This window comes from Xyrauchen texanus, chromosome 19 (genome assembly GCF_025860055.1).
Source record: "Xyrauchen texanus isolate HMW12.3.18 chromosome 19, RBS_HiC_50CHRs, whole genome shotgun sequence".
NCBI classification, from domain to species: Eukaryota; Metazoa; Chordata; class Actinopteri; order Cypriniformes; family Catostomidae; genus Xyrauchen; species Xyrauchen texanus.
In genome coordinates, this window is record NC_068294.1 from 3,322,555 (window position 1) to 3,338,198 (window position 15,644).

Consider the following 15,644-nt stretch of genomic DNA (forward strand, 5'->3'; position numbering starts at 1 on the left):
CGACCCTCTTGATGGAGGCGAGCGCGATCAGCAGGGTTGTCTTGAGAGAGAGGGCCCTGAGTCCAGCTGAATCTAGCGGCCCAAAGGGGGGTCTCTGGAGGCCCGTGAGGACGACCGAGAGATCCCAGGAGGGGAACAGGTTAGGCCGGGAGGGAGTCAGCCTCCGGGCACCTTTGAGGAACCTGACAATTGTGCTTACCAAGAGACTTGCCGTCTACCGTGTCGTGGTGAGCCGCGATGGCGGCGACATACACCTTGAGGGTGGAGGGGGACAGCCTCCTCTCCAGCCTCTCCTGTTGAAACACGAGCACTGACCTAACTGCGCACTTCTGTGGGTCTTCGGCTCGGGAAGAACACCAGTATGCGAACAGACGCCACTTTAGGGCGTAAAGATGCCTGGTCGAGGGGGCTCTGGCTTGGTTGACAGTATCTATGACAGTCGGTGGTAGGCCGGCTAGATCTTCCGCGTCCCGTCCAGGGGCCAGACGTGGAGGTTCCAGAGGTCTGGGTGCGGGTGCCAGAGCGTGCCCCATCCCTGAGAAAGAAGATCCTTCCTCAGGGGAATTTGCCAGGGAGGGGCTGTCGTGAGGAGCATGAGGTCCGAGAATCAAGTCCGGGTGGGCCAGTAGGGGGCCACCAGAGTGACTTGCTCTTCGTCCTCTCTGACCTTGCATAGCACCTGTGCAAGAAGGCTCACTGGGGGAAATGCGTACTTGCGCAGCCCCGCGGGCCAGCTGTGCGCCAGAGCATCTGCCCTGAGGGGAGCCTCTGTCAGGGCATACCAGAGCGGGCAGTGGGAGGTTTCCTGGGAGGCAAACAGGTCTACCTGGGCCTTGCCGAACCTGTCCCAAATCAGCTGAACCGACTGGGGGTGGAGCCTCCACTCTCCGCCGGGCAAGCTCTGTCTTGACAGCGCGTCCGCTACCGCATTGAGGTTGCCGGGGATGTGAGTTGCGCGCAATGACTTGAGTTGCTGCTGGCTCCAAAGGAGGAGACGACGGGCGAGCTGTGACACGTGGAGGCAGCGTACTCCGCCTTGGCGGTTTATGTAGGCTACCACCGTGGTGTTGACTGTCCTGACTAGGATGTGCTTGCCCCGAATTAACGGGAGAAACCTCTTCAGGGCAAGAAAAACAGCCAGCAGCTCTAGGCAGTTGATGTGCCAGTGCAGCGGGCCTCGGTTCCACCGGCCTGCGGCTGCGCGCCCGTTGCGCACGGCACCCCAACCCAGTTTGGAGGCGTCGGTTGTAACCAGAACACGTCGGGACACCTGCTGCAAGGGTACTTCTGCCCGTAGAAAGCAGAGGTCTGTCCAGGGTTTGAAGGCTTTGCGGCAGGCAGTGGTAACTCACCATGGAGAGACGTGCTGTCATTGAGACTGAGTCTAACTCCAAACCGAGAAAAGAGATGCTCTGGACCGGGGTGAGCTTGCTCTTCTTCCAGTTGACCTGAAACCCCAAGCAGCTGAGGTGCTTGAGCACCTGGTCTCTGTGCGCGCATAGTAACTTTCGCGAGGGGGCCAGAATGAGCCAGTCGTCGAGGTAATTGAGTATGCGTATGCCAGCTCCTCGGAGCGTATGCCAGCTCCTCGGAGCGCCTCTGCGACTTTCGTGAAGACGCGAGGGGACAGAGACAGGCCGAAGGGGAGGACTTTGTACTGATATGCCTGGCCGTCGAACGCGAACCACAGGAATGGAAGTACGCGTCCTTTAGGTCTACCGCTGCGAACCAATTTAGATGCCGGACGCCAGATAGAATTTGTTTCTGGGTGAGCATTGTGAAAACTCGCAGGTCCAAGATTGGTCGTAAGCCGCCGCCTTTCTTGGGTACAACGAAGTAAGAGCTGTAGAAACCCTTCTTCGTTTCGGTTGGAGTGACAGGCTCTATCGCGTCCTTGATTAAAAGGCAGGCGATTTCTTCACGCAGGGACTGAGCATGTTTGCGTGCACTGCGGTAAAATGAACGCCAACGAAGGGGGGCGGAGACCTGGCAAACTGAATTGCGTAACCGAGTCGAATGGTCCGGTGCAGCCAGCGTGACGGGTTGGGCAGTGAAAGCCCGTGCTAGGGGCACCAAGGGGATGAGTATTTTGTATGTACACGGCGGGACTTCGCAGCAGTGCGGAACAGGTAACACGGCGTCGGGAAGCAACGTAGCGTCCCGAGGCTCTGGTGCTGAGAATAAACTCAAAGCACTTACCTTGCTCCGCGCACCCGGCGGGGGGCGGGTTCGTGACTGAGGAGGAGGTCTGATGCTGGCGTCCTCTGGACTCATCTGAACCGGCCGGCCGGGGGAACAGTTGTGGGGCTGAGGGCGGGGGCACCGCGTCCAGGGAGCCGGGACTGTTGAGGCCTGAAAGTAGAGTGCCGTGAGAACGGCATTTGTGGGCCACATGACCCAGAGACAAAGGAAATAGCTCTTTTATTGAGAATTTGGGTACCGCAGCCCCTGTTGAGGGGTGCGGCAAATGAAAAAACACAAGATTCTCCTCCCGGCCCTCCACCGGGGGACGGAGCGGTCTTACCACCTCCGGAGCTAACTTCTTGAACTCTGGGTACGTTGTCTCAGGAGCGCCTGGGAGCCTTCCGGGTCCTCGAGGGGGTCCGTGAGACAGGGGGCGTACGCTTCCCGCGGTTTGCTTGACGCTGGGGCTGAGAGCTGGGCCCGGGTTGAGGCGGAGCAGAAGGTCTTCTGGCCACGGGAGGACGCCCTCGGCGAGCAGACGGGGCATGGGCCGTGGCGGCAGGCTTGCGGCGAGGCATGATGTGGGAAATGGCCTCCGTCTGCTTCTTCACCATGGAGAACTGCTGGGCGAAGTCCTCGACGGTGTCGCCAAAGAGGCCAAACTGGGAGACAGGGGCGTTGAGAAAGCGAGTCTTGTCAGCTTCACGCATCTCGACCAAGTTCATCCATTGCTGGCGTTCCTGGACCACTAGTGTGGCCATCGCCTGCCCGAGCGCCTGCGCTGTGACCTTCGTCGCTCTCAGGGCGAGGTCGGTCGCTGAGCGCAGTTCCTGCAGCGCATCGGGATCAGGGCCACCCCCATGCATGTTTCGCAGTGCCTTGGCTTGGTGGAAATGCAGGAGAGCCATGGAATGCAGGGCTGAAGCGGCACGTCCGGTGGCGCTGTAGGCCTTCGCGGTCAGCGAGGATGTTGCTCTACAGGTCCGGGAAGAGAGTACAGGGCGGCCCCGCCAGGTGGTAGGGCTTCCGGGGCATAGATGGAGCGCAACAGCCCTATCCACCTGGGGAATCGCCGTGGACCCTTGGCGCGTTCCGCCGTCAAGGGTGGCGAGGGCGGATGAGCAGGTGGTGGTGCGACGAGTGGAGAGGGGTGCTCTCCACGAAGACGTCAGCTCATCATGCACCTCCGGGAAGAACAGGATCGGGGCGAGGCTGTGAGCGGCGCCCAGCACCCAGGAACCAGTCGTCCAGCCGTGATGGCTGTGGGGAGGATGGAGGGTTCCAATCCATGCCCACGCTGTTGGCTGCCCGGGAAAGCATATCGGACATCTGTGCGTCGGCCTCTTCCTGGGCATGCAGGCCCGAAGGCGGCAGCCCAGAGTAGTCCTCAGCATCAGATACCACGGCCTCCGATTCCACGGCAAACTCGTCTGCTTCCATCACAAGAGGGAAGGCAGACTGGCTGTGAGGTGAGTCGCCGCCGCCTCGAGCGGGGACGGGAGTCAACGAGCGTGCCGGGGCGCGGGCGTACCGCAGGCGCGGGCGTACCCGGCGGAGCTGCACCCGCTACCATCCCCGAATCGCCTCCATCGCCAGCCGCATCGTCCTCAATCCCGTGGGAAGGAGCGATGCGGGGGGCGGCTGGAGTGGCTTGCTTATGGTTGTAAGCAAACTGCGACTGCAACGTTGTCATGGTCATGTTCTCGCAGTGAGAACATGAACCATCCACAAACGCAGCCTCGGTATGATCGCTACTCAGACACACGAGACAACGCCTGTGGCCGTCGGAAGCGGAGAGTACTCTATCGCATCCAGGAACAACACATCCTTAAAAGGACGTTCAACGCCGCTGTGTATTGCTCTTTTAGAGGAAATTATTCTTTTAAACAAAATCACTCTTTTATGAAAGAAAAGGACTCGTGAGAGTTCTTTATAATCTGCACTGTCGAAGCACTCAGGGGCAGGAAATGCACAGCTGTGCAAACAGGAGAAAGCCGCTGTTGTGCGCCGTAGAATCGGCTCTGAAGAAATGTTCTGAATGAACTCCCGTATTTGCGCTGCTTAAATACCCGTATGTCCGGGGGTGGGACATGCAAATACTGGCTGCCAACTCTCATTGGCCTTTTTTCATAGATCAGAGGTGGATATCGGCGCTCAAGAGAGACCCCTAGACCGCGACAGAAGGGGAACATCTAATATTCGAGTTTTGGGGGGCTCTTATTTTGGAAGACAACATCAGAATGTCCTGAAACATTGTAGTTGACACCTTGAGAAGGTGTCCTCCCCACCTGAGTTAAAATTGGTCTGTGGAAGCTAGGACTTTTATTTTTATGATTTTCTGAATGTATGGACAAAACAGGTAATATATGAGTTTTGGGGGGGCTCTTATTTTGGAAGACAACATCAGAATGTCCTGAAACATTGTAGTTCACACCTTGAGAAGGTGTCCTCCCCACCTGAGGTGAAATTGGTCTGTGGTAGCTAGGACTTTTATTTTTATGATTTTCTGAACGTATGGACAAAAAAGGTAATGAGTTTTGGGGGGGGCGCTCTTATTTTGGAAGACAACATCAGAATGTCCTGAAACATTGTAGTTGACACCTTGAGAAGGTGTCCTCTCCATATGAGGTGAAATTGGTCTGTGGAAGCTAGGACTTTTATTTTTATGATTTTCTGAATGTGTACACAAAACATCTAATATTCGAGATTTGGGGAGCTCTTATTTTGGAAGACAACATCAGAATGTCCTGAAACATTGTTGTTCACACCTTGAGAAGGTGTCCTCTCCACCTGAGGTGAAATTGGTCTGTGGAAGCTAGGACTTTTATTTTTATGATTTTCTAAATGTGTAAACAAAATATCTAATATTTTAAGAAGGTGTCCTCCTATAAAGAATAACAATGAACAATATATTCAATAAACTAAACAAATCTTATACTGCTTGAATGTACATTCCAATGAATAAGTCTAAATAATGAATATATAACATTTAAAGTAATGCAGAGTCAAATGTACCCAAATGGCCACAAGGCGGAGCACTTAAGCAATGCAATGTAGATGAACTTAAGGTATCATAATAAACACTAATTCTTAATTACTCATTATATATTGTCTACAACAATGCTTAAACCGTTTCATGCAATGATGATACCAGTGCAAATATCACAGAATTGAATAGCTTGTTACTATTGCAATGGCATATTTTGAGTTTTACATATCTGTTCGGCTATAAATTAATTAAAAAACTTAGATCGTAGAACACATAACTAATTATATCACAAGAATATGCATATTAAAGTGAACAAACTGTATGATCTGTCTCATTGCAACACTCTAGATAAGACGAAACTTTTCCGGGCATGTCCGTAGCCCCGCCCACCCATGATGTCATGAAATCAACAGGGGGTTTTGTACACCTATATTGACATAACCCGAAAGGCTGCTCAGCAAGGAAGAAGCCACTGTTCTAAAACTGCCATTAAAAAGCCAGACAACAGTTTGCAAGTGCACATGGGGACAAATATCTTACTTTTTGGAGAAATGTTCTCTGGTCTAATGAAACAAAAATGTAACTGTTTGGCCATAATAACCATCATTATGTTTGCAGGAAAAAGGGTGAGGATTGCAAGCTGAAAGAACACAATCCCAACCATGAAGCATGGGGGTGGTAGCATCATGTTGTGGGGGTGCTTTGTTGCAGGAGGGACTGGTGTACTTCACAAAATTGATGGCATCAAGAGGAAGGAAATTATGTGGCTATATTGAAGCAACATCTTAAGACATCAACCATGAAGTTAAAGCTTGGTCACAAATGGGTCTTCCAAATGGCCAATGACCCCAAGCATACCTCCAAAGTTGTGGCAAAATGGCTTAAAGACAACAAAGTTAAGGTGCTGGAGTGGCCATCACAAAGCCCTGATCTCAATCCAATAGAACATTTGTGGGCAGAACTGAAAAAGCATGTGAGAACAAGGAGGTCTACAAACTTGACTTCTGTCTGGAGGAATGGGCCAAAATTCCATTATTGTGAGAAGCTTCTGGAAGGCTACCCAAAACATTTGACTCAAGTTAAACAATTTAAAGGCAATGCTACCAAATATTAATGTATATGTATGTAAACTTCTGACCCACTGGGAATGTGATGAAAGAAATAAAAGCTGAAATAAATAATTCTCTCTACTATTATTCTGACATTTCACTTTTCAATTTTTGAAAAAGTGAAATGACATTTTCAAAATTTTTCTTCTTATCCCCCATGCAGTCCTTGTGGTGTCGAAGTGCTGCACCTCAATCTGGGTGGTGGAGGATGAATCTCAGTTGCCTCCGCGTCTGTGACCGTCAATTTTCGCAACTTATCACGTGGCTTGTTGAACATAGTGCGTGTGGAAGCTTCCGCTATTCTCCACGGCATCCACGCACAACTCACCAAACAAAAACCACATTATAGTGACCACGAGGTGGTTACCTCATGTGACTGTACACTCCCTGGCAACCGGGCCAATTTGGTTTCTTAGGAGACCTGGCTGGAGTCACTAAGCACACCCTGGATTGAAACTTGTGACTCCAATGGTTGTAGTCAGCGTCTTTACTCGCTGAGCTACCCATGCCTCCGACATTTCACATTCTTAAAATAAAGTAGTGATCCTAACTGACTTAAGACAGGAAATGTTTTTCTCCTAAAAAGGAGTTTAAATGTATTTGGGTAAGGTGTATGTAAACTTCTGACTTCAACTGTATTTGGACATGTTTATCATGGCGCTGAAACCTGAAAAATTAACAGATTTTTTTAATGTGGCATATTATTTTATACTCTTTACAACCAAACAGGTTTCAATGAAAAAAACATAAAGAGGTTTCTTACCAGAGGCACTTTTGTTGGTGCTGTCCATAGGAGCACTTCAAGGAAATCGATGTCATGTTGTTGCGTCACATGACTCAACGTGCCCATAGTTGAAGAAACACCCAGGCATAAATCAGACAGGGAATATTGTGATAAGATTTTTGGGGGTTTAAGAATGAGACTGTCTTACTCTGTGAAGCAAGAACGTTTTGGACATTATGTACTGTATATCTGAGAAAATGGGGAACAGAGAGTAGCCATGGTTGAATTGGTCTACTTTATGTGGACATATCTAGGCTTAGAACCAATCAAAAAGAAGTAAACAAGTATAATGGGAGTTCCTCTTGTGTCAGTTCTGATATTACAAATGACATAAACATATACATGAACAGAATAAATACAAACATACTTTACAGGACTGGAAAACGTGTTTTATTATAAATGATGCAAGTCCATGTGTGAAACGTGAGTAAAATGGTTAGAATCAGTTCAGAATCTCAATTAATCAAATTATTGCCAAAGTCTCGAAAAATTGACATGATTTTTTTTTATTTTGGCAAAACATCTTGTTAAAACAAAAGACATTAAGATAAAAAATACAAGTTTAAGATTACCTAAATGTACATCTTTAGTATCTTTTTAAATATACATTTTTATTTCACTTAAAAAAGCACTCTGGTTAATAAAATTAAATAAAATACTTATCAGCAGTATGTTTTCGAGACCCTGTGAAATCAAAATCAAAGTTTTGCTGCTTTAAGTCCATATCTATTAGCTTTAGGGTCATCTATATTCCAGTGTACTATAAAAGCAATTTTCAGAAGATGTAAGCATTTTACTATCTATTAGCTTTAGGGTCATCTATATTCCAGTGTACTTCTAAAGGTTGACTAAAGCAATTTTCAAAAGATATAAGCATTTTAATTCTGCAATCTCGCTCTTCCGGCTTGAAAGACACAGTCAAATCATTATGTCAATCTGTACTAGAAAACTTTGTCCAATCAAATGCGTTCTAGAACGAGAAGGCACCCGTCCCATTAATCTGCTCATTGAACATGGCTGTTTTCACCTGTGCTGATGGTTCTGCATAGGTGAACCATCAAAGAGAGCACAATCCATGTTGTGGGGTCTTTCCAAAATGAATTTCCAATAATAATAGCTGCAGAAGTGAGTTGTGATTGACTATTATAATTGTTTTTAGCCCCCTGAAGCCCTCAGATTGATGGTCTTTGAAGGGAATAGGGCATAGGGGCCATCACTTCTGATTGGAACATGCTTGCAGGAGTAAGACGCAATGAAAGTGTCAGGAGTTTATCCACCTTTTTTCTGGGGGTCTTACTCAAGAAATGATTGTGGGTTGGACTTCTGCCAAAAGTCGTTCTATAGCATTCCCCAGCTCTAGCTGCAGTCATTTTTTACTCCGTTTACAGCTGGAAGTAAGACATGTTTCGGATGATCCAATCGCAAATGTCAATGCTTAATATAGTTGTAAACGGGGTCACAAAAAACACATACAGAGGTAGTCAAAAACCACATCACATTTGAGGTTTAAAACACTGTCCTGATGGCAGCGAAGCACCACCTCTCACCAGTCACCCGCCGGACAAATGTTTAAACTTATGTGTGGATTTAAAATGAAATAACCGTACGATTGGAAAACTTGAAAAAGCGATTACATACTCAAGTATAAGAACTTCATAGCTCTTCCTCAGTGTGTCTGTCTGATTTCAACATGCAGGGTGATAAGATGACAAGCACACACATCTGAAGCTGAAGTAACACAGGTACTCCACTGAAACAACTGATAACTTTGCTTGAAATGTTGCATTTTTCCTTAGATTAAATCTCAACTGCATCTGGGAGAAACAGCGTGCCGGTTTTGTTTGCGCTTTCTTTGTCTTTATGGCTTTTATTATCGTTCAGTAACACGCTGATATAGTGATTGATGTATCTCCTCCCAAAATCATACACTCTCTTCTAAAAATCCTAACACCTTAACGAAAGTATAAATGGACGTACGCCACAACAACAGCTGTTAACATGACAACGGAAGTAACGCCCATATTTCACACTAAGCATCACTGGATGTAGGAAAAAGGTGGATGTTTAATGCAGCCGTTTTTTCAGAGGATTCTTGAAATGTACATGGAGACATCTTCTTTGCTCTTTCTATTAATTGTAGCGCAATTCATATGTTGTAATTAGGGCTGTCGATTTAACATGTTAATAATGTGCGATTAATTTTACAAAAAATAAAGCGTTAAAACAATGTATGCATATAATCGCAATGCTTTCCTGAGAAATGCAAGCTTGTAGTACCACCTGTTTACTCCAGAGGGCAGTAAGTGAAATTTCAGCTGTGTGAGCAACACACAGTTTATACAGTGAAGAAAACATTAACAACTCTTCAGCGGACACACAACACAAATGTGCGTTAAAACACTTGATGGAGCGCAAATGCGAACTAAGGGATCACAAGATATGTTTAAAGATTGAGTATTAAACTATATTTAACTTGACACAGTGACCTAAACATTTTACTTTTATGACGCAACACACCCGAGACGCGACACAAGCATGTCTGACGTAGGTCGTATGGTCTTTACCTCACAAATATTTAATTACCAACAAGGTTAAGGAGGGGTCCTTTAAACTGTTACAGCGTTTTTACCCAGTCAATCTTTATTTAAGAAACATCACCTCACCTTTTATGGGAATGTGTCCACGCTGTAGTATTTTGGAGAAATTTATTATTGAAAAAAGTTTTTCTTTGCTTTATAAAGACGTTTTATTTGGTTTCACAGTTTTGATAACTTAAGTTAATATTTTCTGATTAATCTGTTTATTTTTCTTGCCAAGTTTTTTTTTATAGACATAAATTACACTTATATATAAAAAAAACTTTTTTGTAAAGACTTAAAATATTATTTAAATATTCTTTGTACCTCCCAACAACTCCAAAGCAATGAAAACCATTGCACTATGTAATGAATATAATGTCTTGGCATTATTGTAAAATATATCTGTAGTATTGTGTACTATGCGTACCACTGACTTGTTTCTAAAAAAAATTATAAATGTCTGACGCAGGTGTAAATTGACGGCTTCTTAAACAAGCCCTCATAATAAATCTCCAACTGATTGATAAATTCACTTGTGAAATGGATTGCTGTGAACTGTGTGACAATGATTGACTTATGATCAATAATATGGTAGTAAACAATACATTGTATTCTAAAGCCACTTTTTGTATTGTCTTATCAATGATGAACTCTTCTGCCACAAGAATGTAATGCATTTTAATTATCTGAATATATATATATATATATATATATATATATATATATATATATATATAGAATTTTTTGTTATAATTATTTCATTATTATATATTGATTTATTGTTATATGAGGGGCTTTCTCAGCAAATATTTGTATATGTTGTATAATAATATATTGTATAATATTTGTATTAATTCAGATTAAAGATTGTAATTGATTGACAGCCCTAGTTGTAATGTTTTATTAGCTTGTTTCTGATCTGTTTGTAACCATGTCAGTTTGTTCACGGTTTGGATCTCAAGTAAGTGGAAAAGCATCCAAACTAGTTTGAGATGGCTCAGTTTCTGAACAGTTTCAATTCTAACAACAGCACATTGGAAAGAGGAATGTGTGTGAGTGTACGTGTGATTGCGCTTATTGGCCATTTTAAAAAGTGGCACGAGCTGTTAAACAAGTCCCGCCCCAACTTCATTTTTCACTACGAAATACCTCAACAGTTTAAAGTAAGCTGTGCTTTTCAAGGTACTTTACAGGGACTTTAAGATATGCATACACCTTTCCCATGCACTATAGTCAGACCTTGGTCCATAAAAATGGTCTGTCAGTGCCGGATGCATTTATCTTGAACAGAAGTTGCAGTGTATTCCACCTGTTAGGTCAGTAATGGTGCCTGAAGCTGTGAGATGTTTGAGGAAAACTTTCTCAGTCTGAACATCATGCATGGCTTCCTTTAACATGGCGGTCATGGGTAGGTCATCGAAGTAATGTAGAGGAGCCTCTTTCTGGGTGAGGTTATAGCCAAAGCCTGCAAAACTGACCTCATCACATATGTATGTGGCCATGTTGATAGCCGATATGCCTAAAGTAGGGACATTCTGGAGAGGAAACAGAAACATGACAACATTTTGAAAATATACAGTATATAGGAAAAACCAGGTCACACTTTTTACTCAATGAATATTTCTCAGAGTTCGTTTATTTCTGTTTAGCAACATATTTTTAAGTCTTGACTACAAAAAGCTCTAAACATTTTCCTGGTAATTCCCTGTACACATGTTGAGCTTTTGTAACTTTCCCGGTCACCCTACCATCACAACCACCAAAACAAATCTACGCCTTCAAAACTATGCCTATACATTAAACAGCCCTGTAACGAGTTTCACAGCATGGGCAAGGAGGTGACAACCTTTCGGCCGTCCTTCCCCATCTCCTGGGAAACTTAGAGAGAGAGAGAGAGATGAGCAGGACAGACAGAATGAGAGAGAGAGAGAGAGAGAAAAAAAGTGGCTCGCCGGTCCCTGGACTGTTGCCTGGTCCTCAGACAGAAGGTTGGCGGTCCTCTGCGAAGCCGGGCGATGGCACTGGATATCACCTCCTGGCGGACAGCAGCAGGCTCCTCCACTTTTTGGCAGACGTCAGCAGCTCCTCCGCCTCCTGGCGGCCAGCAGCGAGCTCCTCCACCCCCTGGCGGACGGCAGCGGCATCTCCGTCTCCTGGGAAACTGCTCCAATACAACCGTACCATACCTCCTCAGCGTCGCGACCCTTCAACAGTGCATCCCTCCTCCCTCCTGGGTTTCGGCACTAATGTAAAGGGTAAGGATGGGCAAGGAGGAGGTGGGAACCGGCAGAGCAGTCAACAAAACTTTTAATGACGGAAAATAACTCAAACATAACATAAGTGCTTTGCAGCAAACAAAACAAAGATGCACAAACACAACACGTGCATCTCTCTCTCTCTCGAACTGGCATCCTGGCCCCCATCTCTCTCTCCCGCTGATTAGACAACCTCCTTATCACAAGCCCATTATAGTTTTTTTCAAGAAATGTAAAAATGTTAAACAATTATGATGCACAAAATGATAATGAAAAAACAAAAACAGAAATAGTAACATACAAAAATAACAAAATATATTTTGCCATTTACATTTTTACATTTACATTTAGTTATTTAGCAGATGCTTTCATCCAAAACAACTTATAAATGAGGAACAAAAAGGTATTGACTGATGCTGAGCATGTGTGAAATCAGCAAAAAAAAAAAATTGGCAAGCAGTGTTTTTGTTTCAAAGGTAGGCGTGACCAAAAAAATGTAATAACTACTGTCTTAACATTTGTCAGTTGTGGTTTGATGATGTTTGTTTGTTTACCCAAGAGCTATTACAAAAATAACAATGACAATTTACTTTGGACAAATTTTACAAACATTTTTCTAATTTGAACCAACACACAACAAACAGTGTTAGAGAAAACACAAAGTGGACTTTTGACTCCAAATCTTATCGTTACCGATATATAGCCCTTGTGAAAACTTCCTCGAAAATCCAGTATGGAGTCAAAAGTCCGCTTGTGAAAATGCATCCATTTTGCACTGCTTTATAATTTAATGTAAAAATAAATAAATAAATAAATGTAAATCATATTATCAGAGTACCGATCTTAGTAAAAGCTTGAGAAATTTGCATGAATATCATCATTTATTCAGTATGCATCTCTCTGCCTTTAATGGCAGCATAAACTCAAACTACCATGAACTCCAAAAGATGTTCAAAACCTAAATATCATGTAATACAACATGACTTGAGAATACTCCAAAGAGTATGTTGTGTGCTTTAATGGAAGCAAAGAAAAATGAACTTCTCTGCAAGGTTGCATTGTCAATGTCACAAATTTGCTTAATTGATTTGTGACCAAGAAATACTGCACAATCTTACCTATTTCTTCTAGAAGTCGACTGATATTGGATTTTGCCGATACCGATAACTAAGCTGGTAGATAAGTCCAATAACAAATTAAACCAAATAATTAGATTTTTTTTAATCAGTTTATTGACTATTAAAAAACCATGTCATGACCGCTAATTTCTTTTCATTATGCATCTAACAATTATTTCTGATTTGACATGGATAAGACGTATCATCAGGTTTTGAACAACTCTAAGTGTAGGCCAGCTCGAGTACAAGCTATCATAATATCAATAGGGGAAATACTTAAATACTAAGAAATTCTGAAATGTATTAGGGATGGGCATTTTTGTTGATTTCTTATTTCGATCGTTGATAGGTCTCAAAAACGAGTACTCGAGGGGCGGGGCGTGTCCGTCATGGAGATAATGAAAAAATTATAAGATTGTTATGAAAATGTTAAATAAATAAAATAACATGAAAACATGTCTATGAAAACATGAACTATAAAAAATAACACTGCTTATGCTGCATCAATGTTATCGAAAAACAAACATCTGAAATAGAATAGCTGCATTAGGTGAAGCTGCAGAATAAATTAACTCCAGTAAGCTGAAGCACATTCTATGACGCATCCTATGAGATTAATCAGATATCCTAGATACAGAACATAACGTAACATTACAACTTGTATCTGCACTAAAGGATGCAAATGCAGTTACGTGCTTTAGTCAGAGAGTGTAACTCCTGTTGTGGATGCGCTTCTAACAGCGCGCTGAAACACGGGCAAGCAAAAATAATTCACAACATTCTATAGTGTTCTCATAATGTTATGTATATTTCTGATTACAGTATTTTCATGTACTTCATCAGGTGATTGCTGACATCGCCTATATATTGGCTAAAAGTATGACATTTTAGTCAGAGTAAAACTGACTTAAATTATTGAACAACACATGATGATTATTGATGAATTATGAATACAATTTAAAGGATATTTTCAACACAAAATAAAAACTGTGACAAAAAGGTGTTGATATTCATCGTGATTGCTTTTAGGCTACTTTATTCAACTGTAATTTTTTAATTAAACGTTGTCTTCAATATAACTTTAGCAGCTTATTTCAACAGTGCTTTTGAAACAACAACAAAAACGAACGGCTTAGTTTTTATTTTCAAAGCTACAGAAAATAGACATCCTGTATATTTACCACGACTGATGAAACTTAAACATAGGCTACATCCTACATATTTTTGTTCAAAAAGAGGAGTCGGTCTACCTGCACAGGTACAATTAGCCCAGCGGTGGAAAAAACGTGCTCCGCTGGAACAGATGTCGCAGGAACAGCGAAGTACAATGCTTATCTTGTAAACCGATTCTCATTTACCTTCCACCACAGAAAATGATCCTGGTATACGGAGATTCATGGCTCACTGAAGTAACACGAACAAAAATTACTCGCGCCGTAATCCTCACCAAAAAGTGTGTCGAGCGCCGTAATTGCTGCTCGATCAGGCAGAGAGTCACTTTGTATGGGTGTGACAGAATTTGTAACAGTGTTGTAAACCTGTTTCAGATGCTCCTTTACTCTCTCTCTCGAAGCTCTGTCTCAAGAAACTTCAGATGTTTGTGTGTTGGATCCAATGTTGCGACAGTACTGGATAAGTTTGTGTTCAGGTTTTTCTGCTGTTGTTATTTGTGGATCTGGCTACGTTGCATTTCTGTCTGATGGTAAAAGATGCGATGCTCGTCTGAGTTGCCTCGCTGGTATCGCAAGACATTTTATGTACAAATACTAATGATAATGCATTATACTTGTGGTACATTTGTGTAACCGTTTGGCGCTGCACATCTTGCATTGAATTGTATTTCCATCTATTTTGTCGAATTGAAGCCAGACATCACTATGCAACTTTGAAGGCATGTTTCTCTCTGTTCTTTGGTCTGGACTTTGGACCGCAGGCTCTGGCAACGCTAACCAATCAGAGCTCAAGGTGCCACCCAAAATTCTGCTATAACCAATCAGAAAAAATGAAAAAAAAATCTGTCTTTTTTTAAACTCACAATCATTGTTTTTATGATCGATGGTCGCTGTCATGTTCGAGTACTCGAGTACAATTGCCCATCCCTAAAATGTATTGGGGTTGGACGATATGGCTAGAGCATTGTGGGCTTTTTTCCTGTCTTTGAGAACTGTTAATTTCATCCCTGCATGAATGCACATCTATGAAGTTATTTTTGGAGCAAAACAACTGAGCGCCTGTGACAGTGGAAGTTGTAGTTATAGAGATTAGAACACAACACAACAGTTACACCTTCTCAAATTCTTCATTGCAGGTGCACAAATCATTTCTACCAATCACAAATTAAGAAACTCATACACTCATATTTGTGCTACAGTTGTTGCAGTGAATATTGTGCAAAACACAAAAATTCTCTGATCTCTGATCAGTGCCCCCGCTGCCTCTACAGATGCTCAAATCACTTTAGCTCCACATTTTACACAGATATGTGGTGCGAAATGGAGAGCATGTGTAACTTGTTATTTTCAAGCGAAAAACAGTGTTTGAGACTCGTAGCAGCAGATTCAAGCAGTTGTAGTTTTGTACTTGTGTTTGTGCGAGAAAAATATCAAAGGAAAAAAATAATTTGTGA

At 43.3% G+C, this 15,644-nt stretch overlaps 2 protein-coding genes across 4 annotated transcripts in view; one reads left to right on the forward strand and one right to left on the reverse strand.

The window, feature by feature from the left end:
* Nucleotides 1–5,805, forward strand: part of LOC127659507 (transcription factor atoh8-like) — a 29,656-nt gene extending 23,851 nt beyond the window's left edge. Inside the window, exon 4 of the transcript XR_007972545.1 lies at nt 5,792–5,805. The gene's annotated coding sequence lies outside the window, so the exon portion shown is untranslated. The remainder of the gene's footprint in view (nt 1–5,791) is intronic.
* Nucleotides 1–15,644, reverse strand: part of LOC127659496 (lactosylceramide alpha-2,3-sialyltransferase-like) — a 64,894-nt gene that overhangs the window by 17,337 nt on the left and 31,913 nt on the right. Inside the window, exon 7 of one of the 3 annotated variants that reach the window (XM_052149350.1) lies at nt 10,428–11,180. The exons of 1 other annotated variant lie outside the window; for it this stretch is intronic. In XM_052149350.1, coding sequence (XP_052005310.1) covers nt 10,923–11,180 — 258 coding nt within the window. In that variant the 3' untranslated portion in view covers nt 10,428–10,922. One more of the 3 variants, XM_052149351.1, reaches the window with a different exon arrangement.